Source organism: Anas platyrhynchos, chromosome 13 (assembly GCF_047663525.1).
Source record: "Anas platyrhynchos isolate ZD024472 breed Pekin duck chromosome 13, IASCAAS_PekinDuck_T2T, whole genome shotgun sequence".
Taxonomy (NCBI): Eukaryota; Metazoa; Chordata; class Aves; order Anseriformes; family Anatidae; genus Anas; species Anas platyrhynchos.
Window position 1 is genome coordinate 16,711,096 of NC_092599.1, and position 26,777 is coordinate 16,737,872.

General features: G+C 37.7%; 1 protein-coding gene across 25 annotated transcripts in view; it reads left to right on the forward strand.

Moving 5' to 3' along the window:
* Positions 1-26,777, forward strand: part of ATP2B2 (ATPase plasma membrane Ca2+ transporting 2) — a 420,614-nt gene that overhangs the window by 278,989 nt on the left and 114,848 nt on the right. For 24 of the 25 annotated variants that reach the window (XM_072044123.1, XM_027467734.3, XM_038185709.2 and 21 more), the window contains one exon: positions 14,339-14,536. In XM_072044123.1, coding sequence (XP_071900224.1) covers positions 14,339-14,536 — 198 coding nt within the window. Of the gene's footprint in view, positions 1-4,293; positions 4,352-14,338; positions 14,537-26,777 lie in introns of those variants that run through there. The other variant, XM_038185718.2, reaches the window with a different exon arrangement.

Sequence of the window (26,777 nt, forward strand, 5' to 3'; positions counted from 1 at the left end):
GAATGTCATTCATAAGCCTGCTAAGTACTTAGCATTCCATAGCCATCTTTGCTACACACTGTTCATCTGAAATTTTATGTATTTTGTGCTCATGCTTTTCATAATAAATAAATAAATACGGGTGTGTAAAGTTAAATAACAATAGTGTCATCAGAGGATATGCAATTTCTCTAAAGTGAGTAAGAAGTTTCAAGGAGAAAGAACTGTGGTAGGCTGGAAAAGGATACAAAGGGAAGAGGGAAGGTCTGGTAAGATTAGCTTCAGAATTAGCAAAAGACATACATGTAGGAGGCAAATAGGGAGAAAAGGAAAAATATAAACAAGTTTAACAGAAGGCAGAACAGAATTAGGGCACTAGAGAGAGGGGGAAAGATTCTGCCGTAGAGTGTCCTGAATATTTCAGCATGCCAATTCGGTTCATCTCTGTTCACCACTTACATAACCTGTAGAAAATAAATGCATGCTCAAGATGTCTGCCTGAAAGGAACGACTTCAGCCTCAGCCCTATTCATCATATTGAAAAGCATTTCAAGCACCTTCTATGTTAATCAAAATTATTTCATACAATAATAAGTTATCGGTACTATTTAAACTGATAATGTTCTCTAAATGTTGATAAAACAGACATCAAAAGTTTCTGATTTTCATGTTTTCTTTAGTGTTAATGTGTGCCATGCTTAAGGAATGTATTAATGATATATATATATATATATATAATATTGTCCTGCAATGACAATCCTCTAGGCCCAGTCTCTTCATTAATGAATAATGATGGAACAGATTAGGCAGTTGGGTCATTTTATCCTTTAAGTGAGATGAAGAGTTCTGAAGAGAATGCTGCATTGCAGCTATAAACAAAATGGTTTCACAGTTGACAAAATACTTTTGAATCATATTTTGCGTTTCTGGAATCATCCAGGTTTTTTGAAAGATTGGTTGGGGAAATTGGCATTTTGGTTAGAAAAGGGATATGTGTGTGTGTGTATATATTTATATTTTAAGACTTATTCCAATTACTTCTGTTCTATGAACTTGATAACCTGAGATTGAATAAAAATATAGTTGTTTATCATGACTAAGAATAAATTCTAAATTATGAGGGGCTGCTCAATTGATAGGACAGTTGGACATAGGCAAAAAGTTGAAAGTCATATTTCTGTTGCTCTGCTTGTAGGCTCATGCCATATTTGAGTGCAGAACCTCCATTGACTGAGCAGGGAATTTAATGGAGTCTCTGAGCAGTGGTTATATAAATATATGCCTCTGTTACATCATGACAAAATGTCTTTGAGTGAATTCTGCTCCATTTTGATATAATGATAAAGTTGGTTTTACTTGCTTTTCTTTAATCTCTTTTTCTGTTTCTTCATGTCTCAGTATTCTTGTTTCTCTTATTTGAAATAATTTACTTCTAATTTGATAAAGTAAATTACTATGTTCTTCTGCTGCCTGATGTGTGGCTTCAGCTCCAAATAACTGTATTGCCATCACTGTGGCAAGAGGAAGTATTTGTCTTTAGCAGCAGCTTTGAAGCTGAGGGGAAAGTGGTTTAAATCTCAAACTCAGTCTAAGAGATTTACTTATTTTAGCATGTGGATTTATTCTGGAACATCTTTTCCCAATTAACCATTATGGATTAACTCTTTGTATGGATGGTCTTATTTTGGATTAAGAGTGCCTCTTCCCAGTTGAGCTGGATTAAGCAAAGCAATGAATTAATGGGCTGGAACGAAAATGAAATAGCTAGCACGATGTAAATATAGGTAACTTCTGTGCAATTAAAATAGTTAAGCCATAAATTGGTTAAGCAACTTCTAATTTGAGATCTCATATTAAATACAAATTTAAGCTTCCAAATATTTAATGAAGGTTAATTAATAACTGTAGGGGTTATTTAGAGGACATTAAGAAAATGTGATTTTTGTTTACTTGCCGAAGCTGTCCAGGGATGCTTGTTAATATGAATTTGTTGCTTCTATTATTATACAGTATAATATTTTGATTTCCGCTAATGTGTCTAGAACAAATTCCTAAGTATTTGTGATGTGAACATTCTTCTGTCAGAGCTTTGTAGCAGAATTGCCTTATCTTCTCTTGAAAGTCCACTTGCCAAAAGATGTACGAGGTTTTCAACTTCTCAAACCATAGAAGACAAAATAGGGAAGAGTAATTCTTAACATAAAGAATGCATAGATCCTGTGACCAAGTAAATCGAGAGATTTGAATACAAATGCTTTCCATTTTAATGTCTCCTTGAACAGATCTTCTTTGTAATTGAGCAATTTTCAGTGTCTTTTTGGGTTGCCAGATATCTGTATAGAATCCTTGTATCCTTCAAATGTTTCCTGCTTCTGTTGTCAATGAGAAATGGGGTCTGGATATGAAGTCCATTTCTTTCAGGATCTTCCAGGGTATGTGCTTGCTACACACCCTTACTCTTTCTGTCTCGTGGTTGCCTCTGCTACCTTGAATTCCCAGAGGTCTGAGCTAATCCAGTTCAGTTTCTGTAGTTAATTGAATGCCCTCCCATGTGAGAGGGTTTCCAGTTCAGCTGTAAGATGTGAGATGAGATGTGGATCAGTCAGAGTCTCAGTTTTCTACAGAATATGCAGTGGAAGTTATGTACTCAATAAACAGTGGAATACAGGTTGGTGAGATTCATCTATTTTGCTGCTGAAATTCATCTGTGAAGAAAATTTAGGAACAAACCTTGGTTAAGTCTTATGTGTTCTACAATATTTCTATTAAGATTTGATTTTGAAGTGGGACCAGTTTGTTGTGCATAAATTTGTTGTGTGTTGTCCTTGACTGGCTCTGACTTGAACTCTTATTGTAGCTGGTGGCAAGGAACTCCTTCCTTGAGGTACTTACAGTTTAATTTAGTATTTGCTTTGCACTGGAAAAGAATCTGGAGAACTTCATTAGTGATTATTGCATTCAGATAAGATTAGTTATGCTGAGAGATAATCAAGGTGATTGACAATATATTTTTCATATTGTGAGAGTCTATTCTTTATGTTTTTTAAGTGTGCTAAATTAGGAAAAGTCTGTGGGTGTTGAGTTCCTAATAACATTCTATTGCACGTGAGGATAAGAATAAAATAAAGCTATATCCCGCACTACATCTCGGGATTGCTTTGGTTGCCATTTATACTTGCTAGTCATTCAAAAATAAGAGTCAAGAAAACTTTGACACTTCTCACAGCATTAGAAAAGGCATCTCTTGGTATTACACCCCTGTTATTATGCTTTACACAAGGCTGAGAAGTCTTTGAATCACAAAATCACAGAATTTCTAGGTTGGAAGAGACCTCAAGATCATCAAGTCCAACCTCTGACCTAACACTAACATTCCTCCACTAAACCATATCCCTAAGCTCTACATCTAAACGTCTTTTAAAGCCCTCCAGGGGTGGTGACTCCACCACTTCCCTGGGCAGCCCGTTCCAATGCATCACAACCCTTTCAGTAAAGAAGTTCTTCCTAAGATTCAACCTAAAACTCCCCTGGTGCAACTTCAGCCCGTTCCCCCTCATCCTGTCACCAGGCACGTGGGAGAACAGGCCAACCCCCACCTCACTACAGCCTCCTTTAAGGTATCTGTAGAGAGCGATAAGGTCGCCCCTGAGCCTCCTTTTCTCCAGGCTGAACAAGCCCAGCTCCCTCAGCCGCTCCTCATAGGATTTGTTCTCCAGACTCATCGCCCTGCTCTGGACTTGATCAAGCACCTCGATGTCCTTCTTGTAGCGAGGGGCCCAAAACTGAACACAGTACTCGAGGTGCGGCCTCACCAGAGCCGAGTACAGGGGGATGATCACTTCCCTAGCCCTGCTGGCCACAGTGCTTCTTATACAAGCCAGGATGCTGTTGGCCTTCATGGCCAAAAGAAGGCATCTCATGAGGCCTGTTCCAATGGTTCCATCAGCCCAACTAAAACACTGCTGCTGATGATAAATCCTCTTTGCTCTACTGCTCTTTTACACCCAGACAGTTTTCAGGAATTGAATTAACTAATTACTAGCAGACTAGAAAGTCTTGGGACCTTCTTCTCTTCAAATCTTTTCTTAATTCATGCAGGAAATTGGGCAGTTGGGAGCTTGTTTGACTTGCTAAATTAACAGTGCCCAGTGTCTCTAAACTTTGTATATCTCTGTTTGGTTATGAGGTGTTCAGTGTAATAGTATTCATTCCAGCACCGTTGGATGAATTTTTACAACTTCTTTCATTTTTATTGTCCCTCCAAGTCTACGTGGTACAGGAAAGGCAGATGATGAGTTAAAGGATGGGTCTCACTTGTTTCTGAAGAGGATGGAGACAGGTAACACTGAATGTGATGCGGAGTGTTATGCAGGTAACAGCTCACAGTATGTGGACTATGTTTGAGGTTTAAAGGGTCTAACTATTTTAATGCTCCTGAGCAACAGGATATGATCCATTGGATGCCCAAAATACATCTTATTTTCTTACTGTCTCCTCACAAGTTGGGCATTGTGGTTTAAGTGACATCATTGTCACATGCAGGAGCATAGTGGCATTTAATGTTGCTTGCAGATGGCATAATGATCATAGCACTCTTTTTTTCTTCAGTGTTCTCACTTGTTTTTGTTTTTAGATATCTTGAATACTCTCCTGAATGCACAGCAGCTTAAGATACACTACAGCAAGTGCTCTGTCTCTTGCATAGGCACAGCTTGAAGAGGGTACAGTTGCTGTGCAGCTGACAAGCTGACATTGCTCACAGGAAAAGCAGATGACACTGACAAAGATAACAAAGATAGCAATGAAATTAAGAGCTGCCAAGTAGCAGCACTTGGAGGTAACACCTCTGAAAAACACAGCTCACTGATTTTTTTTATTTTTTTTAAGTAAGGGTGGGAGGGGAGAGAATCATGCTATAGAAGCAGACTTAGTAAAGCGGGATATTTTGGCATTTTTAGTCTGTCTCCCTAGTGGACATCACAATAATAAGTGTCTCTGTCTTCAGAACATAAGATTTTTCTTTTAATTTATTTTAATATATATGTGTAAATTCATATATAAAAATATCTATATGAGGAGTGAGCTACCTAAACCTACAAATTCTTGGCCTCATCCACAAGAAACCTCTCTTCCAATCTCTTGTTGTTATGAGAGCATATGCTATTTAGCTATGTTACTTTTAGTCTTTCTTATGAACTTCATCAAATAAATATGAACGATAGACCCTCGGAACTGCTTATACTAAAGAGTTATGGTGATTGCAGTGACAAATAATAAGAGTAAAGGTCCAAGAAAGAGATGTGTGGATCTTTCAGACTAGTGCAGACAGGCCTAGTGCATTTTCAGTGTGTACAGGCCTAATGCTGCACTGACTCAAAAGTCTGTGATAAGAAATGTGAAAAATCAAAGCTGAAGGCTCTTTGTCATTATGAACAGTAGGAAGTCTAGTAGCTAATCTTTTAATTCTGGATTTCTTTGTGGTGGTGTTATTTAATAGCAGGAGTCCCTGGGCTCAGTGTCAGTGATGTCACCCTCACTAGCTGTTTGCAGTAAGTATAGGCCTGGGCACATGTGCAGGTGGAAATGTGGCTCTATTTTCTTTTCTCACTCTCTACTGTTAGGTCAGGATCCCGAGCATGGACCTGATGTTGTTCCCTGCTCTACCACTTGCCCATGGCTACCTCAGGTCCTGATGGGGGCCAGAGGTAGTTACCTGTTTGGCTGCGCTCACCCCAGGGCTCACAGGAGCGCTTGCACATGCAAAGCTCCCAGCTGGCAGGAGATGCCTTTATGCAAGCACCTCCCTGAGCTCTACAGTTCCCTTAGGACTGTGACTGATGGTGGTGTTTCTGCTGGGGGACTTGCATTCCCCCAGGCTGCAGTGTATCTGCATGGCCAGGCAGAAGCTGCCTCTATAGCAACCAGGGGGGCTTGCTTGTTTGTCACCAGCACTGCTCAGACCGTGGTGTGGGAACAGAGAATCCCAGACTGATTTCAGGGTCTGTTTTCCCTTTCCTTCATCCCTATGATTGCTGTTAGCAACACGCATGAAATGAAGAATTTTTGTGTAGGATCTGGTGAGAGTGATGGTAAGCAGTTATGAATATGATGAAAGTGTGTTAATTATGGAAGACTTTCAACTTTTTTTTTTTTTTTTTTTTTTTGTATGTGTTTATTTACTTGCTCTGTTCCTTATCTGAGACCTTGGATCTTCTCTGTTAAATTCATATGATTGCTTTTCCCTGCAATTACCTGATTCATATGTTAGGGCTTTTCCACCCTGATCCTACAGGATAGCCAGTGAGTGCTCTTATAAGCTGTAGTAAGTCTTGCTTGATTTGATTTGAAAGCAAGAAAAAGCTTTCAAATGATCTGGAACAATCATATTATAACACAGCATTTTAACACCATGTTTTTGATAGTATTTCCCTCATACTTTCTGTGAACTTAATTGAAATAGCCACGTCTTACACTTCTACACTTCAGTAGGAAATTGGACATTTTTTGGGTGACATAGAAGCCTGTGCAGAGGGCATTTATACACTATAAATCATAATGTCAGAGTAAAATACTATCTTTTTTTTAAATAACCAAAAAAGACATTTGAATAAACCATCTCTAGGCTTTGACTACATTTGCAATTATCTGCTTTTTTTTTTTTTTTTTTTTTTTCCCCTGAAGAAAGGGATAAAAACCATTCTCATTACCCTAGTCCCTCTGCCTCTCTTACAAAAAGCCCAGAACTGGTAAGCTGCTGAGGGTACGTGGTACTGAGCCAACCCCACAGTGCTCAGCATCTGCGGGGTGTCCCGCTGGCTTGTGAATGGCTTAGCTGCAGGAAAGCCCCTCCATAGTGTTTTGGTTAACTTTAAATGCTAGATGAAGATCTGCACTGATATTTTTTAATATGTAATGCAACAAGGAATTCTGCATGAGTTTATTATCTGGTAGGTGCTGGTTGGAAGGTATACCTGCTTGATCATTAGTACTTGGTAGCATTGTGGCATAGAGTCTAGCAACTTTATTGTACCTCATACTACCCCAACAGAACAAAAGAAAACCATCTGTAATGCACAGGATGAGACACATAAATGGTGTAATGACGCTTGAGTAGAGTAAAAGCTGAAGAAATGATTTCTAGTGGCATGATTTTCTGCCTCCCCTCTCAACAGCTGTACTTCTGACCGCAGTACAAATGTAAATGAGGAATCCTAATCCCTCTTCTTACATACTGGACCTTCAGCTCTCATTGAAGACATTGTTACGAGCCTTTGCGGAAAGCTTTTCAGTGTCTGTTCAGGCAAGAATATTGGTCATCTGTTAGGATGCAGATCCTGCCTTTAATATTTGATATGTTGTCTGTTGCCTTGATGTAGACTCATGGTAATGCCCTGCACACTAGTCCAGTCATTACATTATTATGAAATTGGAGCATGTCTTTCAGATGTGTGGCTTTTTTTGGCTACATTACAGTCAGTATCGGGAACCATTTCTGTGTTGCTGCTATTAGTTATCTTAGGTAAATTATTTGTTTCTGGTTAATAATTTCTCTTCAAAGTAATTTTACTTGAAAAAGAAATTAGAAGAAACTAGAAGACAGAAGAAATAAAACCAAAATGGCTAGATGGAGGAAATGAATGAAACCTGTCTCCGAGCATGCACTGCTTCTTGACAGCAATAAATACTGCATGGTATCTTGCAGCTGAGTGTAAATCAGGAGTTCCAGGAGGTGGGAATTCACTCTCCTGAACTGCCACCACTGGGGCAAGAACTGCAGTCTTTCTCTGTCTCATAAGGCTGAGACTAATTTGCTCATCAATTTCTACACCTAGAAGGAGAGTGAGGGAGAGAAACTCGTTGTAGAAATGCTATTTGTTGTTATTTATCTGTTCCTAGCATTCACATTAGATGTGTCAGCATATAAAATAGGATGTTAAGCTCTTCAGTTACCTTATTTAAAAACAAAGAACAAAACAGAGCTTAGGAGATGTAATATACTTGGTGTGGCTTCAGAGTAATAGTTCTGGATGCAACTGCAATGGTGAAGACTTATGTAAGGGTTTTTGTAGTCAGCTTGAAGCTGTACAGACACTGCAGGGTGGCAGCTGAAGCCAGGGCAGGAGGCAAGAGGACAGGACATGGTGACTTGGCCAGTCGTTGCTGTCGGATGCGAAGAGGGTGGATGATTAATGGAGAAGCAGAGGGGCAGTTAATTCATTTCCTGGTTCTGCCTTTTCTGTGTACCTCTCCTCTGTATGCTGGCTATTCAGCTCTGGCTGTGAAGCATTTGGCTCAGGGGGGTTTTGAATCCTGTAAAGGTCGGTTGGCAGCACTGCCAGCGGGACTAGTAGAAATAGTAGCGTCAGCAGGGTAAAGCTTCCAGGACACGTGCCGGATGATTTGTGATTCCAAAGGCTTTTAAAATTTATACAGATTTCTTACAATTTATGTAAACAAACATAAGCAAGTGATATTAATGAAAACAGGTAATGAGATTCATTATGCTTTACAGTCAGCTTTGTTGTTCTGAGATTAGAAGGAAATTATTATTCATTGAGGTTCATTCACTGGTGAAATTCCAATTCAGCTTGCTGAAACTAGTAAATGCTCTCATTACTTCCCTACTGATAGACTGGCTTCTCTTAACTGATTTTATATAAGATGGTCTAAACAGAATTTCAATGGACTGCATGAAAAACTTTTTCAAGCATATGATGAAATGATACATGATAAAACTAGGAGGTCACAGAGGCATCCATTCTAGGTGTGAATGCGTGTCTGATGCCTTTGTACTATTAAAAAGTAAATAAATGAATTGTGCTAGTGAAACAAGTAGTCTAGTGCAACATAGAATTCTTTGGCAAAGCTGGTACCAAAGTGGGTGTTTGTTTTACTTAGACACCCTTTAAACGAGGGTCACAAAGACTTCATGACCTAGTAAGCTGTGTGAGACTACTGTTACATTACAGCATAGTGTGCTTGTTGACATCATTGTATCAGTTATAAGAGAAAAAATATACCTTCCTGAGCCTTTGATCAAAACCATAACAACAGTCATTTTGTTGCCAATGGTTCCTTGCCTTACCCAGTTTCTTAGATCTGCCTAAGGCAGATCTCAAACTAAATCTCCTAGTTACTAGCTATTTGTTAGAATTACAAAAATTTACTTTTTCAGCACTTTCCCTCACAAGACTGATAGTACTTCTTAGATTGAAGTGGAAGAAATGAAGACCTGCTGTCAAGAGAAGCTTTGTCAAGGGAGAAAAGAAGAGTAGTAAACATAAATTTGTTTCTAAAGCCTGAGAATGGAATTCTGTTTAAAATGTAAAATGAGATTGTGGGTTTGAATTTTCTGTGTTAGAATAGCAGAATAACTGGGCTAGTGTTTCTAATCCCCACTGAATTTTAGAAAATTTACACAAAATCTATAGAGGTTGGTGGACCCGGGCAAATTATATTAAAGGGTTGTGTAGTAGTAGTAAAGGCAGGGATCATTTCATAGTTAAATGTGAAATAAATGGAACTTGTAAAACTAGGCAAAGAAATGAAATAATTACCAAAGTGATACTTTGTTTTAGGTTTCAGTGAATACCTCGGTAATGTCATGCTAGAAACGCTGATCATTTGAAGGTGCAGGTTGAGACTTGGGTGGTAGGAGCTTGATATGAAACATAGGTCTCTGTTGTCATAAGAACAATTTATGCATGTCATGCATGTTGCATCTGTCAGTAGAGTTAATTACCAAAAAAAAGTTGTGGTTTCATTTTTTAACCTCTGAGTATTAATTTCAATAGAAATTTAATAATGTTCAGCATCACTGTAAAGCTTTTATTGTCCTTGCTGAACATTTTTTTTTTGCGTTTGAATTTATAGATATTGTGAGTTTTAAATTCCCGTTTACGGGTTTTGGTATTTGAATTTTTTATTATTATTATTTTATTTTATTTTATTACTTTTTATTTATTTTATTTAATTATTTTATTATTTTTTCCCCAGACAGTCAGAAAATGTGGGGAAGAGGTTATAAAAGTAACTAATGGTTTGTTTGCACAATTAGTAAAATATAATTTTTCCATTTTTCATCTCATAGTTTAAGTGAACATGAACCTTTCTCTTAAGTTTTATCTATTTATTCCCAGTTGCTGTAGTAGTGATGTGCTTTTGCTGTTTTGCAGCATCAAAATCATCCTGTTTGTGATGCTCCGTTTGGTTGCAGTGGAGATGATTGTCAGGAGAAAAACAATTTTCCAGGAAGCATTAATTGAAATTATGGGTTTATATTCAGTGTGCAGTAACTGACAGATGTAGATAAGGAACGGGGAAAAACCATTAATTGTTGTTTCTGCAGATTTTTAATCATTCTCTCCCTCCAAAAAGCAACAATTGGGGAAAAAAAAAAAAGTGTTAAAAAGGCAAGCCAGATGAAAGAAGAAATCCATTTAATATACTGCACAGTATCATAGAAAATGCTTTCTAGCTAATCTTTTGTTCTTCACAAATTGCAAACAATTTTGGAGGAAAAGTTTTGGAAACAAACCTTAAGAAACTATTCAAGTGCTAGAAGCATCAGTAATCAGTTTTCACAGTATTTCTTAAACATATGCATAATATTTGTAGACAAATTTGATATAAATCTGTACAACCATTCTAAAACACTTTGGTCAAGCAAAGAATTGTTGCATAGCCTTAACATACAGAAGTATTTTAAATATATACATATATGTGTGTGTGGACACATGAATTTAAAGCCAGCCTGTCTGTGACTTATTGCCATACAGAATACATCATCTAATGCTTCTGCTTTTGCTAGTAACATTTGGATTCTGAGGTCATATAGAACCGGTATCTCTGTTAACTTTTTTTTTTTTTTTTTTCCCTTCTTCAATTCCTCTTCATATAGAAATGATTTTTCTTATTGCTCTCATTTGCACTATTCTATCATTATTGTCACAGCAGTCAATACATAGACTAAGGGACAAATGAGGAAAAAAAAAATTCAAGAACAGTAGTGAAGTAAGTATGTGTAATAAGGGGGAGGGAAAAAAGCAAGTCTAGCAGCAGGAATGCCATCTCCTGGTTAAAGTAATGGTGAGGACAGATGTCCACTTGCAGATCCTGCTGTGCTAATTGACGTTTTTACCATCTGCACTGCCTGTCAGCGTGCACTCACTGGGAAGCAGCATCCCGCAGATCCGCCAGTGCGACAAAGTGCGAGTGACCTCTAATCCTCTTCAAGCCGCAAAGTTCGGCTTGCTTAAACCACCTCTAGGACTATGTGAAGTAGCATTTCTGAATAAAAAGATTTGAAAAGATAAGGGGTGCCCCTGTGTACTTTCTTCTGGCAATGCCATGGAGAATTGATGGAAACTTTTGCAAAGTAAGCATCTTCGCCTCTGATTCTCAGTGCTCTTTCCCTTAGCAGTACCTCTGTGTACAGCTTTGACTTCTCTACATATTTTATTGTCCCTTTCTGACCTTATTATCTCTGCAGTAACACTTAGGGCTGTCAAGATGTGACTTCATCATCAGTCTTTGTATTTCTTCATGCTCTCCTTTCCTCTTGCTCTGGAAATCCAGGAGTTTGTCAGCTCCTGATATTCAGAGGGAGGGGAAAAAAAAATAGAATGAATTTCATTTTCCAGCATTTCTAAATAATTCACAAGAAAATAAATGCCATAATTAAAGAGGAAAGAGCACAGTTAAATAAAATTTATTTCTAAAATCTAACATAGGTTACATAGACTGGAAAATTATGGTGGACATAGATTCTTTATGCCCAGTCTAGTTCTCAAACTTATGGTTCCTAAATTTCAGTGTCAGTGGACAATACGTGTGTTAGAGAAGCAGCAGCTCTTTGAGTTCCAGTCTCTCTCTCTTTCCTTTGCTTTGGAAGCTTCTTAGTATGTATATATGAAATACCATATGTGCTATGATTAGCAGCATAGGACAGGACATGCATACCTTTTGTGGCTTATTGACGATAAAGTACATAACACAGTTTGCAAAATGGTAAATTCATCGTAAAAGGCTAGGTAAATGTAATTAGAATTGTTCAAAACTAGGGCAGCTCTTTCCTGTGCTGTTTCAGCCATGGCTTCCCGCAGCTGAGTACCCAGTCATCTGCTTACCTGCTGGAGCTGGCCTGCTGCTGTGCACATATGTTCTGTGTTGGGAAATACTCCTTTTGAAGACGTATTTTTCTTCTGCTTTCCAATATGCATTTGAGGTCTTTCTGCTGCTTGTAGATGCATTATATGAATGTTTCTGCCAGAAATTCCTGCCACTGTCAACAGTGTTGATGCACTTTCCCCTTCGTGTATGAAGTCACTGCAGTATCTGGGGCAGGTTATGTTTTGGGGAACTAGTACAAATTGTGCATGCTATTTTTAGTGAAAACCCTGTTTTGTATTAAAGGGCTTTGCAGCCCTCTGGAAGCTGATCAAATTGGACTTGTTTCATTCCTCCTGAAGGCTTGTCCCTATGTCAGATCCCATCAGTGGCGAGTGACTCCTCTGATCTCCCACCTTTGTTGCCTTAACTTCTCTGATCTACGTTGGTTCATAAAAGGGTAACTACCCAAATGGCTCATCATCTGCTATTCACATTTCACATGGGTAAAGCCTTTAGACTGCATTGGAAGCTGACTGAGAACTCACAGAGGAGCTGAGAAGTCTGACGTGATTGTCTGAATTGCAGAGATAGGCATAGGCACACTTTGTAGTAGCTGCAACCTGTGTTGTAGTCTCACTAAGCAGTAGGTACTGAAAATTAAATTGAGCGAGGCAATAATAACTACAGCATGCCTTTACCTGGGAGGGGAGGATAGTGTTTCATAGAAGCTGAAATGAAAGTTTGATGAGTTAACCAAGAACCAGAAACTACACAGCAGTTGTAATTATATACTCAAAGTGAAAGGTGAGTCGGCTGTGGCTGTACTGTGGCAGGATTGATACTTTCAGCAAAGCATCACTTTGGTCTTGAAATTATGCCTGGACTGGTGCTTTCAGCTGGCATGTGTGCACCGTGGTGCTGGGAACAGCAGTGCCAGTCCTCAATGGCTGGGACATAAAGCTGGGTGTCATTAGCACGTTAGGATCCTCGTTTCTTCTGCTTCATGTCTTGGAGATGCTTGTAAGAGGGCTTTCCATTCTTCACGTACCTGTAGGTGTCAATGTTCCTAAGAGGAAGGGAAGGAGTTACCTTGACCAGTGCAAGAAGAGGAGTGATGGGAAGCCTTTTAGCATGGGATGGTTTCCTCTTGCTCTCTTGCAAGCACCTTTTTAGTGATCCTCTGAGGTCAACCCTCAGTGGAACTATTTTAATTGTCATCTTAGTGTGAATAAGTGTGAATAATTTTGTGTTGCTGATTGCATTCAAAACCTACAGTTTTGTAAATATTTCAACAGATGAAAATATTATTTGACAGATACCCAGATACCTGTAACCTCTCTACTTTATTTCAGTTCCTTATACTGCTGAGAGCAGTATATAGGCACAGTTATTCTACCTGAACATTTGCAAGTATTTTGTAGCTTTTTTTTTTTTTTTTTTTTTTTTAACAGAAAAGGTGATAGATATGCACAGACTTGATATAATTAAAACACGGGGGAAAAAAAAAAGTACCTAAGTGAAAGGTTGGAACTCTTTAGCACAACTTCATTCACATTCTTACATTGCATCCTTACATTGAAATGCACTTAACTTGAAGTGTCATGAAGAAAACATACACTTTTATACAGATTTAAGGAACCTTTGCTTGCTTTTTCTTTACACATATATCCTGTCACTGTGGTTGTCTTCCTAGGGACAAAATTTGACACAGTTCACTCCAGCAATGATGTGACAGTACCTATGCAGCAAGAGCAGTTGCTTTGATGGAGAACATGACATGCTTTATTGAGTTTTACTTTGAGGTCATCAACCTGAGGTCTGAACAAAGATATGCTGCTTCTGATATTACCAAAAGCTGCCGACAGCTATTCCAGCTGCATCCCAAATAGATCATAAAGTCCAAATAATTATGTTTTCAGAAGTCATTGCTTACGTGTATACATGTTTATATGTGTATATATGTATATATAGAGAGAGATATTAAAGTAAGCCTACTAATTCACAGACTGATTTAGGAATAAAAGTGACAGGAATTACTACTAAACAAAGTCCTTAAGGATTCCGTTCAGAAAGTAAGGGCAAGTCATCTTGCAAAAGCAAAATGTAAATGGAAAATCTGCCTGTTGTTAATATGCCATGGTTGGTACAGCTTGTAGTTGTACTTGAAGAAATAATTTATAGAAAAGCAGGTATAAATGGTTATTTTCTATTTCCCTGCATTTTTAATTTTTAATTTTTTAATTTACAGGATTAGCTGGCACTGCTGCAGATCTAGAAAAAAGAAAGCTTATTTTTGGAAAAAACTTCATTCCCCCAAAGAAGCCAAAAACATTCTTACAGCTAGTCTGGGAAGCGCTGCAGGACGTGACTCTTATAATCTTGGAAATTGCAGCCATCATATCTTTGGGGCTCTCATTTTACCAGCCACCTGGAGAAGGCAATGAAGGTAAAAAGAAACTCTTTATTGAAGTAATTTGCATAGATTTAAGTGAAAATGGTCCTATATCTGAAATTGATTCCATCCCTACCCTCCAGAAGGTCACCAACAGGAAATTTCCATTTCAGTTGTTCCTATTACCACTACATAGTAGTAGTGATGTATTATTTGCATGCTTGACATTTCTTTATGCAAACAGTTGACCTTTGTGACGTGTGCTGAGTTAAAACCATAATATTCTTATAGAACTTGAGTATTTGTTTTCACGTTTGAGCTTGTGGTTGGTGTTTATTAATCTTAGATTATTGTTTAGCATGTTATAGAGGAGAAATATGTGGTTGCTTATGTAACTGATGTAGCCTATGTACATAAACATGGGCAGGTCTTCAGCTGGATTATACCAGATGAAGACTTGAATTTACTGAAGTTCACTCATTTTAGTATTTTTAGTGACATAGCTAAAGGCCAGTGAGCCTAGCTGGACAGAGAGTAATAGAAGCTAGGTCATGTTGCTTCTAAGCTATAAACTGCAGGATCCTTCTGCAATATCTGTAGAAGGTTTTAAGCCCCCCCCCTTTGAAAGTACTCTTGAATTCACATGCTTAAAATATTCGTTCCTCTGCATAAATGCAAGATTTCCATTTCTGGCAACCGATCCAGATTTTTTCTTTCCTGTTCTCTCATAGACTTATAAAGCTGGATAAAACATGCTGTGTGAAATGACGTGAATAGCTTGGCAAACGTATGAAGAATGTCTTCCTCTAAATATAACCTTGAAATGCTTTTTACATTTGCTTCAGTTTCCTTTGGCTACTTTCCTTGAAGACCCTTCCTTTTTCCTTTTCCATTCACGAGCAGAACGAGCACGTAGCTATGCGTAGCTCTTGTAGCATATTTATGATTCTTTAATCTTTTCTATGTAATCAGGAATCTTTTGTTGCTTTCTCACTGAGCATTGAATATGTTGTTATCAATTTCAGCAGGTCTCTGATGTAGGCATGAGAAGGGAAAGAAGTAATTTATTTTTTAACTGAAGAAAACATTTATTTTCATTAGCACATACCTGGGCATAGTAGGATACCTTGGGGACATTATAAACCATGAAAAATGGTTTACAAAATTAAGATTTCAATTCTGCAAACTTTTTTTTTTTTTTCCCCCTTAGGCACAAATGTGCCCTCTTATTTGTAAATTTACTTTGTGCGTTTTTTTTTTTGAAAATATTTTTAAAATAGGATTGTCACAAGGTTTTAGGAAGAGGAGAGTTGTGTCATCAGACCATGATTTTTATTATTACTTTTATTATTATTATTATTGTAATTTTGATATCGTATTTAAAATGTTTCTTTTCCCATGGGAATGTATGACACATCTGAAATTCTGGGACAGTCTGAAAAGCTCAACAGTACAGCCTGGGAAAATGTGTTTGTGTTTTCCCACAGCACAGTATTTCATTCAATGGTCTCTGGTCTCCCCACATTTTTAGAACTGTTTTCCTGGAAGATATTTTATTAGTTAATATGATAAGTTGAAGTCTTCCTTAATTTTTTAGAAGAGATACAATTTGTTTTGAAACTGACTTTAAGTTTTGAAGCTGTAATGGAATTAGTTTCTGTAGCTTAAGTGCAAGATGCATTTTTTTTTTTTTTTTGTATTTGGAGGAGGAATACAGGATAAAATCCACAGATCAAAAAACAAAAACACATTAGAGTGCCTGAATTGCTTCAGTAATTGCTACCAGTACAGTGTAATGTATGCATATCTCTGTGTGCTTTCTTGTGTTAGGCAGCTATAAGATTAAATGTTTTTCTGTGTGTTGGACTGACTGTTTTCCAATTTTAAACTATACATGTTGATACATTACCAAAGCGGAAGTCCTCTGACTAGTATAACTGCATTTCCAAATGGCTCTAGTGCAGTTTGGTATTGTCTTTAGAAAAGTAAGTAGGTTATTACTTTCTGAGTCGCATTTACTTTACACCTTTGGAAATAAGGAATATTTCTGGGATTTTGAAGAACCAGTAGCTACCTTCCTCAATCAACCTTGGAACTAGTAGTGGTAGTAATCTCCTGTTGGTAGTACCTGAAGATTTTGTTCTCCTGCATTTAAGATATGAATGAATCTTGGAAAACAATCTTTTTTTTTTTTTATTTATTTTATTTTATTTTCTGCTATCATAAAATCTTATCTATGCGAATTACTAGATAATAGTGTAGTTTGTTTTTATTGCTTCTCCAGAAGCCACTTCAGCTCCTGTATTTTTCACTTTTCTTAGTAAGAGTGAAAGTTTCAAGAATTCTGTTCTCCAAAGCTACGCTAGAGTTGTTTTTATGATCTGCTTTGCATTCCCTTTTACCATCTGACAGGCCATTAGGAGCAATTGAGAACTTCTGCATAAATTATTGTCAGCCCTGTGGCAATTACTGCTCTCATTACTGATCCACACAATCATTTTTCCACTCTTTCAAAAAAGTGCAAAACTGCTGCTGTGTTTCAGTAAATGTATTTTGAGAGAAAATTGCTGGTGCAGATGTAGTCACTGCTCTAATGGTGATTACACAGGGATGTGACTTAAGCAAGCTGAAAATACTTTGTGCCTTGGAACAAAATCCTTCAGTGTCCTGGGTTAACAGATTACAGACTCCGAGCAAACATAATAGTGAGCCTGTGATATGTGAAGGGGATTTAATGAATATATGGGAGCCTGGCTACATGGTGGTTTGTTTGTTTGTCTTTGCAGTGTAGATTAGTTAGTCCAGGACCATATTTGAATGTTTATCTTTCTGTATCACTGTGTGGTGAAATAATTTTTGCATACATTTTTTTAAAGAAGTATCAATGCTGTTTTTAAAGCCAGTATATAAATAGAAAGAATAGGTGCTTGAGATCAGCTACCCAAACTGTGGTCTCAAACCATCAAATTGCTTGTGGAAATGAAATAAGGGAGCTCAGGGGAAACAAGGGGAAAGGGAGCTCAGACTGGGTGAGAACCCCCAAGATGGTGAGAAATTGCAGTGTTACGGAACGGAGCTGAAGGAATCTTCTTTTTTCCTTTTCTTTTCTTTTTTTTTTTTTATTCTGATCCCCTCCCCGTAGATCTCTTCCCCATAGCCACCTTGATATAGTCTGCCCTGTGGATTAGCAGTACTGCCCAGCCATGGTGCATCCCCCATCTCTACTGGTGTTGTGCGTGAACTGGTTAAAAATTTTCAGCCTTCTGTTAACACCTTCACTAGCAACTTCTGAGCCTTGAATCCTCTCCCTTGTTACCATCCCTCAGGCCTTATTTCACATGTGGCTCCTATTACCCTGTTGCACAACCCACTGATATCAACGCCTGACAGTCATTTACTATTTACATGACTGCAACAAGCTGTTGAAGTTTTCTTCCTTGAATTATGTTTCCTTATGTGAATTACAACTGAGGGAAAAAGTAGCCCGAGGTGAGATGTTTTGAAGTCCCAGCTGTCAGTGGGAAGCCACAGGCATAACATTTATTGTCTAGTGTACAGTTCTTTGCAATTTAGGTGGAGGAGGAAAAAAAGAGTAATCTTTTTGATTTTAGGTAGTTTCGGTTGAAATTCCCAAGGCAAAACTCTGTATTGAAAGCAAAGCTTTTGTTGCACAATACTGCTCAGCAGAGGTTTGGCTGGGTTAGCCTTCCTGTTATTCATGCAACAAGTTAATGAACAGGAACAAATGCACAAGCAGGGCACAGTACCCTGAAATCTGAACCTCCCAAGTCAGATGCATTAACCTGCAGTGGTGTTGATATGCCGCAGCTGGGATGCCTGTTGACCTCTTAGTTTTCTTACAGGAGATAATATTTCTGCTGGTTCACCATTCAGGCATTTCCCTATCATTCCTGTAACATATTGCATTGCTTGGTCAACAGGAGATTTAAATCAGAAAGGGCACCTGTACAGGTGAGAAGGTACAGCTGTTCTGCAGTGGGAGGGTGGTTGCTCATCTTCTTTCCATGCTGAGCTGCCCAGTTGTGATGGTCCTCATAGTACAACTGTTCTGCATGCCCCTAGCACATCACATACTCCTTATATGTGGACCTTGAACAAGGACATGTGCATGGGACAGCAAGTCACAGTCAGACATGGAAATGAAAGTGCCAACATGCCCGCTGGTGGGGTATTTGCCAAAGAGATGTAAATGCATCTACTTGTAGATGCCTCTACTGTAGAAGCAAAGGTGTTATTCAGATTAAATATCTGTGAAAATATGTCTTAAAGGGGAAAAAAAACAACCTGAGCAACTCACCCCCACCTTGTGCAGATCTATTGCTTAAGATCCAAAACACTGTGCTGTGCTGTTCTCATCTGCTCTTGTGCTACTGCCTGTGAAGACATGAGTCAAAATATCTCTCTTGACATTTCATCACATTGAGCAATTCTGTAGAAATATGTCACAGTGGGAGAGATTTGGAACGGTGATTAGTGCAGGTATCTGCAGAAGGATATAAAAAAGTAAACATTTCATATTTACAAGTATATAAATATATATGAGAATATAATGCAGCTAGCAAGAAACTTCTTTTAGGAGTGAAAGTGCTGAATTGAATACCAGGTGGCACAAATTTCTATCCAATTTGTAGTCTATACCAGTGTACACTTTATTTATTTGTTTATTTTAAGACTTCAGCTGATTTGGGTCAATCCAGTCCTCTTTGCAAGTTCCCTCCTCTCAGTGCAAATTCTGCTGGAGCAGAACAGCTGCAGTAGGCACTCTGTTGGCTTTCAGCAAGGCTCAACTGCAGGGTCATGTTATAAAGATGTCCCAATCCCTCAGCACTTACAGTAAATGTTATAAGATTTCTTATATTTAAAAAACAAACAAACAAAACCAAGTAATATCACATAATTAAGACTTTATTCCTTTACTACATTTCAAAATGCTGTTGTTATATCCTTTATCTTTTCATGGTTCCAGCTCTTGTTTTTCCTTACATCAGTTGGTGGTATTAATGCTTCTGCTGTGACACCTAGCCTTCTAAAGGGAATTTTGTTCTGGTGATACACAGTAGACATTCCCTGCATCCAGGATAAAATAAGAAATACTACATTTCTGATACAACTCTAAAGTCTTTATTAAGAATTTTGTTCATTATTCTGTAGTTGCATGTATAATCAACTGAAGTTTCCCATCCAGCACTGAACTGTTTCCATAAATTATTTTTCTTTCATTTATTTATTTATTTATTTATTTATTTATTTTTAACCCAAGGGTGATGTCTACCCCTCCATTATCTGTATTTGTCAATCAACTAAGGTCCTATACCAATTTCATACGATCTTCAGGTATATGTGCAGGGTTTGTCTTCTGCTCTTGTGCGCATTTCTCTGCATAGAGAGAAATTTTCCCTGTGCTGGGGGATGGAACTAGAAATCCCAGCCTGCCATGCCAAATTTGGCAGATATCAGATGCATGTTAAGAATATGGGACAATGGAGAGGGAGGAAAAGAAAAAAATAAATTGGCCCTATCACAAGAAATAATGGCTCACAGCTGTATTGCCCTGGGGACAACTCTTAGAGGTTAATTTCTTCAATTTATTGGCATGCAAGAGATGTGTGTTTCCTTTCTGTTTGGAAGGAAGGCAGTGCATCACTTTCCAACCTCCTCATGAGGATGAACGCTGAGGCTTAGAAGATGAACAGGCAGGCTCTGTAATTCAGGCAATGTGGTAGAGCAAGGAAAAAGGCCCTTTCTGTATTGCTGTGTATGATGACACACTTGACTGTGGATTTGACAAAAAAAAATCTTCTATTTTTTGTGGGGTTTTAATATGTGATTTGCTTCCCTTCCTTTTTTTTTTTTTTTTTTTTTTTTTTTTTTTTTTTTTTTACCAACAGCTGTGACAGAGCTGCAATTTTTTAGTGTTTTCAGGTAGCTGATAGCTGATATTTGGGATCTGTCTGTCCTTTAGCATCCAATTCTTTTTTCTTTTCCTTTTTTTTCTTTCTTTCTTTTTTTTTTTTTTTTTTCCTGCTCTCACAGAAATGGTTTTCTTCATTAGAATTATTGCTCAGATCACAAACTTTTCCTATTTCCTTTCTACAAAGCAATGCCTCAGTAGGTTCTTTTGTTTTTTCTCTGGGGATTCTATAAATTTTACATTTTTTCTGATGAAATCAACTTATTCTTAACTTGTATAAATCCAAAATGCCCATTGGGGAAACCTTGAAATATGCTTTTATGTATGCAGACACATACTGGCTCAGAAGAAACACACAGGTGTCATTTGGGCAGGAAGCAAACATTGGATATAAACTAAATAGCAGGATTAGCTCTGCAGGAGCACTACCAGCTCATCTGCTGTTGGGAATGGTACTCAATATTGTCAAATTCTGCTGTAGAATACAACCAGTTCCTGCCAAATGTGAACATGTTGGTTTTATTGTTCTTATTAATGTTGATCATTTGCATTGCCTTAGTATTAGAAACGAGCAGTAGAAAATCTATGTATAGCTCAAGGTGTCATTTAAACAAGAAATATCTGTGTTTCCCCTTTGCTCAAATGATCCTATGAGACAAGCAGTTGTTTCAAGAAGGTTAAAGTAATAGCAGTGATTATTGGAGGAACTTTAACCAAATTTAATTAAACTTAATTAAAAGTAACCTCAGATAAATAACCACATGAAAATCCTGAGTCATCCTCTTAAGGAGGTGTTCAGTTCATTTACTTCCTAGTGAGACATAATGAGTGTAATTGAATATAAATTGAAGTTTTAATGCAGCATTTATCAATTTTTACTTTTCTTTACCTATATAGTCTGTGTTTAGGAATTCATCATACGTTTTCTTTAACCTTCGAATTCAGTAGGCCTTGCATAGATAATGAAGCATGCGTTATCTTTCTATCTATATATCTTTCTATTTTAAGTCCTTTGCCAGGCTTACATACTGAGAAATGCTCAGGGCCAATGAAAGATCCAAGGACATAAAGATTTCCAGAGGAAGATGTTTCATGTATCTTCCAGTCTCTAAAAATCTGTCTTCCTGGATTTCAAAAGTATGAATTTAGTATATTTGATTGATAAGTGAATGAATCAGCTGAATAAAGTTAATTATATATTCTTTGTGGCAACTTTAAATTGCTTTAAAAAAAAAAAACACAAAAAAAACCAACACATTTTACATGTGATACCATAGAGTACATTAGAATGCATAAATGCAGACAGCATAAAAATCCAGTTTGTAAGGCTAATGTTAACGTTATTTTACACATTTCCTAAAATCATAGCAGTATATAACAATAAGCAACTTTAAGTCATTGCCAGCCCGCCAACTATGAAGCCCACTTAAGATGTTAGCTGATTCCACAACCAGTGTGCACTTTGTATTTAAAAAAAAGAAAAAATTCATCAAGCAGTGCACTGAAAATGCATTATCTCTTTAAGTTCTTTCCATAAAGCAAGATGTGATGTAGAAAATTTGAAGCCTTTTAAAAGTAAATGAGCTAAATTTTATTCATTTTAGCACTGTGCAGTAATTTGAATCTTGGTTTGCGACCCTACTTCATAAACTATGTCAGTGCAAACAAACAAACAAAAACCCAGCATCCCCAAATAATTACTTATAGTATTTAAATATTTCCAGAATTTTGTTGCAGCTGCTGAATGCAACAACAATTAGCAAACATCTTCAAATCTCTTGTATATCTCAAAAGGTCAAGGGAACAGCTGAACTGTCTTCTAATCCTCACTGTCAGTGTCAACTAATCACCCATTGGCACAGCGGGGAAATCTGGCAGCCGTTTCAGTATCCTTTATCTGTGCTATTTGCAGGCTGTAAGCACTTGTTTTAATTTTTAAGGATTGTCAACCATTTGTGTAGTACAACGTAACCTTGTACCAAACCAGGTATAGTTCTTCAGAGTGTTTTAGTTGTAAATTAATTTCTCTGTAGTACTTAATTAGAACAGATTTGAACCCCTCCCCTGCCCCTGTTTGTCTCAGCATTCAAATGACTTTGTTTTTGCTATAAAAACCTAATGTGTGTATATTTTTCTGTAAGTGTTACATAATCTCCTTCAGACACTGTAGAATACCAAATCGATGGAAAAACAGGTCGAATTATGGGGGTATAAGGGCAGTGCAGCCTTAAAAGCTGATATATCCTAATAGGAATAAATAAAATAAGTAACACTGCCCCAGCTGTCAGTGTGCTGGAGGTTTTATTTGTGATGTCCAAGGAAGAAAACTGAAAAGAAGGTGAGGCAGTAGAAGCGCAGGTATTAGGAAATACCATTTTTATATAAATTAGATGAAATTCAAAGAATATATTAATGTCAGAGGCACCAAAACAACTTTTGAGTAATGTTGCAAACACTCACATACGTTTATTGCTCTTTATAAAAAAGAAACCAGGAGATTCCAGAAGGATTTTTAAAAAGGTCCAACCCATCTGACAGTACAAGTGATGAAGCAGTTGGCACCCTGCAAAACAGGAAAGACACAGAGGTATTTGCCCTCCTTACAAACAGCTTGTTCTGCCAGCACCCCCCATTTAACCTTCTTCCTCCTAAAGCTAGGAAGAGGTGAAGCAGTATATGGCTTCTAATGACATTAGCCCAGCCTGTTTTTTTATTATTATTGTTATTAGATTTTTTTTTTTTATATTAATTCAACACAAGCAATAAATATCCGGGAACAGAAAACAGAGAAGGTTGATGCATCCAGCTATTATGCGTGTATCCAAGCTCTTGTGCACAAATTGTCTTGCTGTCTCCCACTACTTGTAAAAGGCTTTTTTGAAGAAAAAGTCATGCCCATTTAAGTTGTCATTAGGTCATTACAGTATTTCATGTCTGAAAAATTGGTGCTTTTAGGCTGTTTTCTGTATTCAAAAGATAGGGCAGATTCAGGATTCCAGATCTCCAAAATATATGAATTTGAGAATCCTGGGTAATAAGGGGTAATAGAGAGCATCATGCGAGGATGGTTTGGTGGCTTGTTTGTAGGGAAGAGCCCGGCTCCAGTTGATGCTCAGCTTTAGCTGTGAGGCCCCTCAGGAGGCAAAATTAGCCCACTGGGACTCCAGTCTCAACTAGTGCCAGCTGGGGAGGGCAGCATCCTGTGTCTGTGTCCGCTGCCTTGTGTCAGGAGAGGAACAGGCCTGGCTAAAGTGGGATGTTCCTGCCAACATGTGCCAACTGGCTTTGGGGGTGCTGGGGGCCACACTGTTTTGGCTGTCCCTGTGGGATCGTGCAGAAGTGCTGAGGACAGGGATGCAGCGGGGAGGGGGCTGAGCACCATCCCCCACAGCCAGCAAGCTAGGAGGGCTGCAACTGAAATGGAGGGCGTGCGTTGTCGGTCTGTCTTCATCCTTTGCAGAGCAGCAAAGCTGTATTTACTTTATTCTCCCCAGAACTCCCTATATAAGGAGTGCTGTGCAGAGAAGAGTGCTGGGTATTATAAATCAGGGAGTGCTCCAGTCTCTGTTCCCTGGTTAAGCCACAGCCTGATGAAAGCATCCAAAGACAAACAAGAAGAGGCAGAATATGAGAAAACCTATTTGAAGGGATCTTTGAGGTCATTTAGTCTGTCCCTGTACTCAAAAGCACTATCAACAATACTTAAGCCATTCTTGACAGAAATTTATCATACTTATTTCTCCAAGTTTCCAGTAATGGAAATTCTGTGTCTTTCCAAGATAATTTATTTAAGCATCCGTGCAGTGAGACAGTTACTCCTGGTGAATAACCTAGATGTCTCTTGTAAGAATTTAAACACATTGCCTTCTTGTTTTATCTTATGTGGGTATGAAAACCAGTTTATCATACCATATTTTCAGCCATATTTTAACTACTTGAAGACAATTATAAATAGCAATGTGTTCATGCGAACTTACTCAGCTTTTTCAGTAGAAATATAAAATGTAAACATTAGTAATACAGAGGAATACTGTTAATAGACTGAACTTGACAGAGGGAGCCACAATTCTCTTAAAATAATTTATCTGGTGATTAACAAAACAAACAGAATTTTCCTAAAACAATAACAATCCAAAAGCTCAGAAAATATCTCCATTGCCAAAGGTTAACACTAATAGCTTATAAAATAAAACAGTATGAGCTACAGCAATACTGATTGGTCTCTTACTCAATTGTGAATTCAGAAATCAGATCTAAATCAGCAGTTTTAGAATCTCAAATACATTTCAAATTCCCCAAAACACCTATTTATTATGTGCCCATTTTTTAATTGAAAGCATTTTTGGGTCAGGTGATAGGATTGTTTCTACAGTTTCAAAGGAGGGTGCTGTTTGTCCACTAGTCTGCATGAATTCAAACTGTGTGAAAAACCAAAGCCTGCATGGAAAACAATGTTTACCAGAGATGATTGGAAAACAAAACCAAACCAGGTATAATCTTTTAAACACCGATACAGCATTTGCTGCTTCTGTTTTTCTGGAGAATCTGGTAAAAACAAAGCAGGCCTTTCAGACAAAATATTTTAAAATCAACACCAAGTATGTGCACGTGCACTAAGGCACTAAATTGGCATCTTGGGTAAATAATTTTAAAATCTCTCAACTTCAAATCTACATAGATGCACCTGACTTTTTGGAAATCTTTCTCAGGCACAGAGCAGGTTGAGCTGAGCCATGGTAAGAACAGGCAGTGAATGAAGGCTTGGTCTACTTTAATGTTTTAGTTTGGATCCCCAGCATACTTTAGAAATCACATCTCCTGTTTGTCTCCAGATAACATGCTTTGATTCACATTGCAGAGTACTTTTGGGGAGTGCACAGACTGGAAGTGCAATTTGAGATGAAACTAAACTGGAGAAAAAATGTCGTCCAGAAACATGTTTCCTTACCACCTAGGTTTGCACTGTAAATCTGCTTTTACATGGGCACACTGCTTACTGGTGTTGATAGAACTTTTTAATGGTGCAAGTCATTATGATATAAAGTTCAATCTTTTACTAACATGAATTTTCACCACTTAGAGCTTTATAGCACGAAGTAATGAAGACGAGGGATTTAATACAAGTAATAAACACTTCAGTTTATGAGCTGATTTTGTGGCTGAGGTCTATAAATCTCCAGTATCTTTCTCAACCCGGCTCTCTTGTTCCTATGAATATGACCATTGAGTGATGGAGTCACTGCACGGGAAGAGGCTGAGGTGTTTCAAGAACTGGATCTAAGGCACATTGGCATAGCCTAACAAAAATGAGTGTTGATTTAATTTTCTGATTTTGCAGTATCTTAGCTGTGCTGGGTTGCTTAAGCCTACTCAGTTGCAAATTTTCTTAATCAGTGGCTTTCAAGCTGTGGTCTGCGCACCTCAGAGAATCCATGAATTACTTTGAAGGGGTCTAATAAAAATCAGTAACCTATTCTTAGTAACCTTACACTCTCTCTGCAGGGCTTGTAGGTTATAAAGAGTTGACAATTACTCTTTAAGTGTTCCAGATGTATGAAGAAGTGCATCAGTCAGCAATTGCATATTCAGGTTGTGCTCCCATTTGATTTTTTTAGAAGCCCTGATGAAACGTCTGTCAGGTATTCCAGGGAAAGTCAACTCTTTTCATACAGTCTTGCAAATTTTTGGTAGCGTTTCTGTGAATTACAGTCTTTTTCTAAAATTGTCTTGGTTAGAACATCTCATTTTAAAGAAAAAAAAAGGGGGGGGGGGCAATATTTTTGGTAGTACATTTTGTCTGTATTAAAGTGCAACCAGAGCATGATGTAACAGTACAAACATTCATTACTCAGGCAGAAGCCACCCTAAAAACTTTCTTTAATGATTTGCTATTCTGATTGCTCTGCTTCATACAGAAAGAGCATGGACTTTGTTTATAAGGATTAAGTAGAAGTGTAAGCAAGAAAGCTCTAATCTGGTTATGTATTTGGAAATATATATATTTTTTGATTTGTATTAAGTTTTAAACTTTTTCTCAGGTTTATACTTGGGGAAATGTTGATTTAAAGTCAAGAGCCTTGATGATAGCTGGTTTTGCAATTAAGCATTTGTTTATTTTCATGGGCTTTTGTGTTTTTGTGTGCTTCCAGTGATCTGTTCTGGGAGCGGTAGCTGAGGAAGTGTTCAAATCCTCCTCTGCAACCAACTATACTTAGGAAGTACTGGAGATCTTCAGGGATTGCTACATGACAAATGGGAGCATTCCTCCTGTTTCTAGAACCTAACTTAAATGACAACAGCTTTATCTTTCTGACCTGTTTATACAAAGAAAGCCTAGATGGCTCTAACTCCAAACATACTATA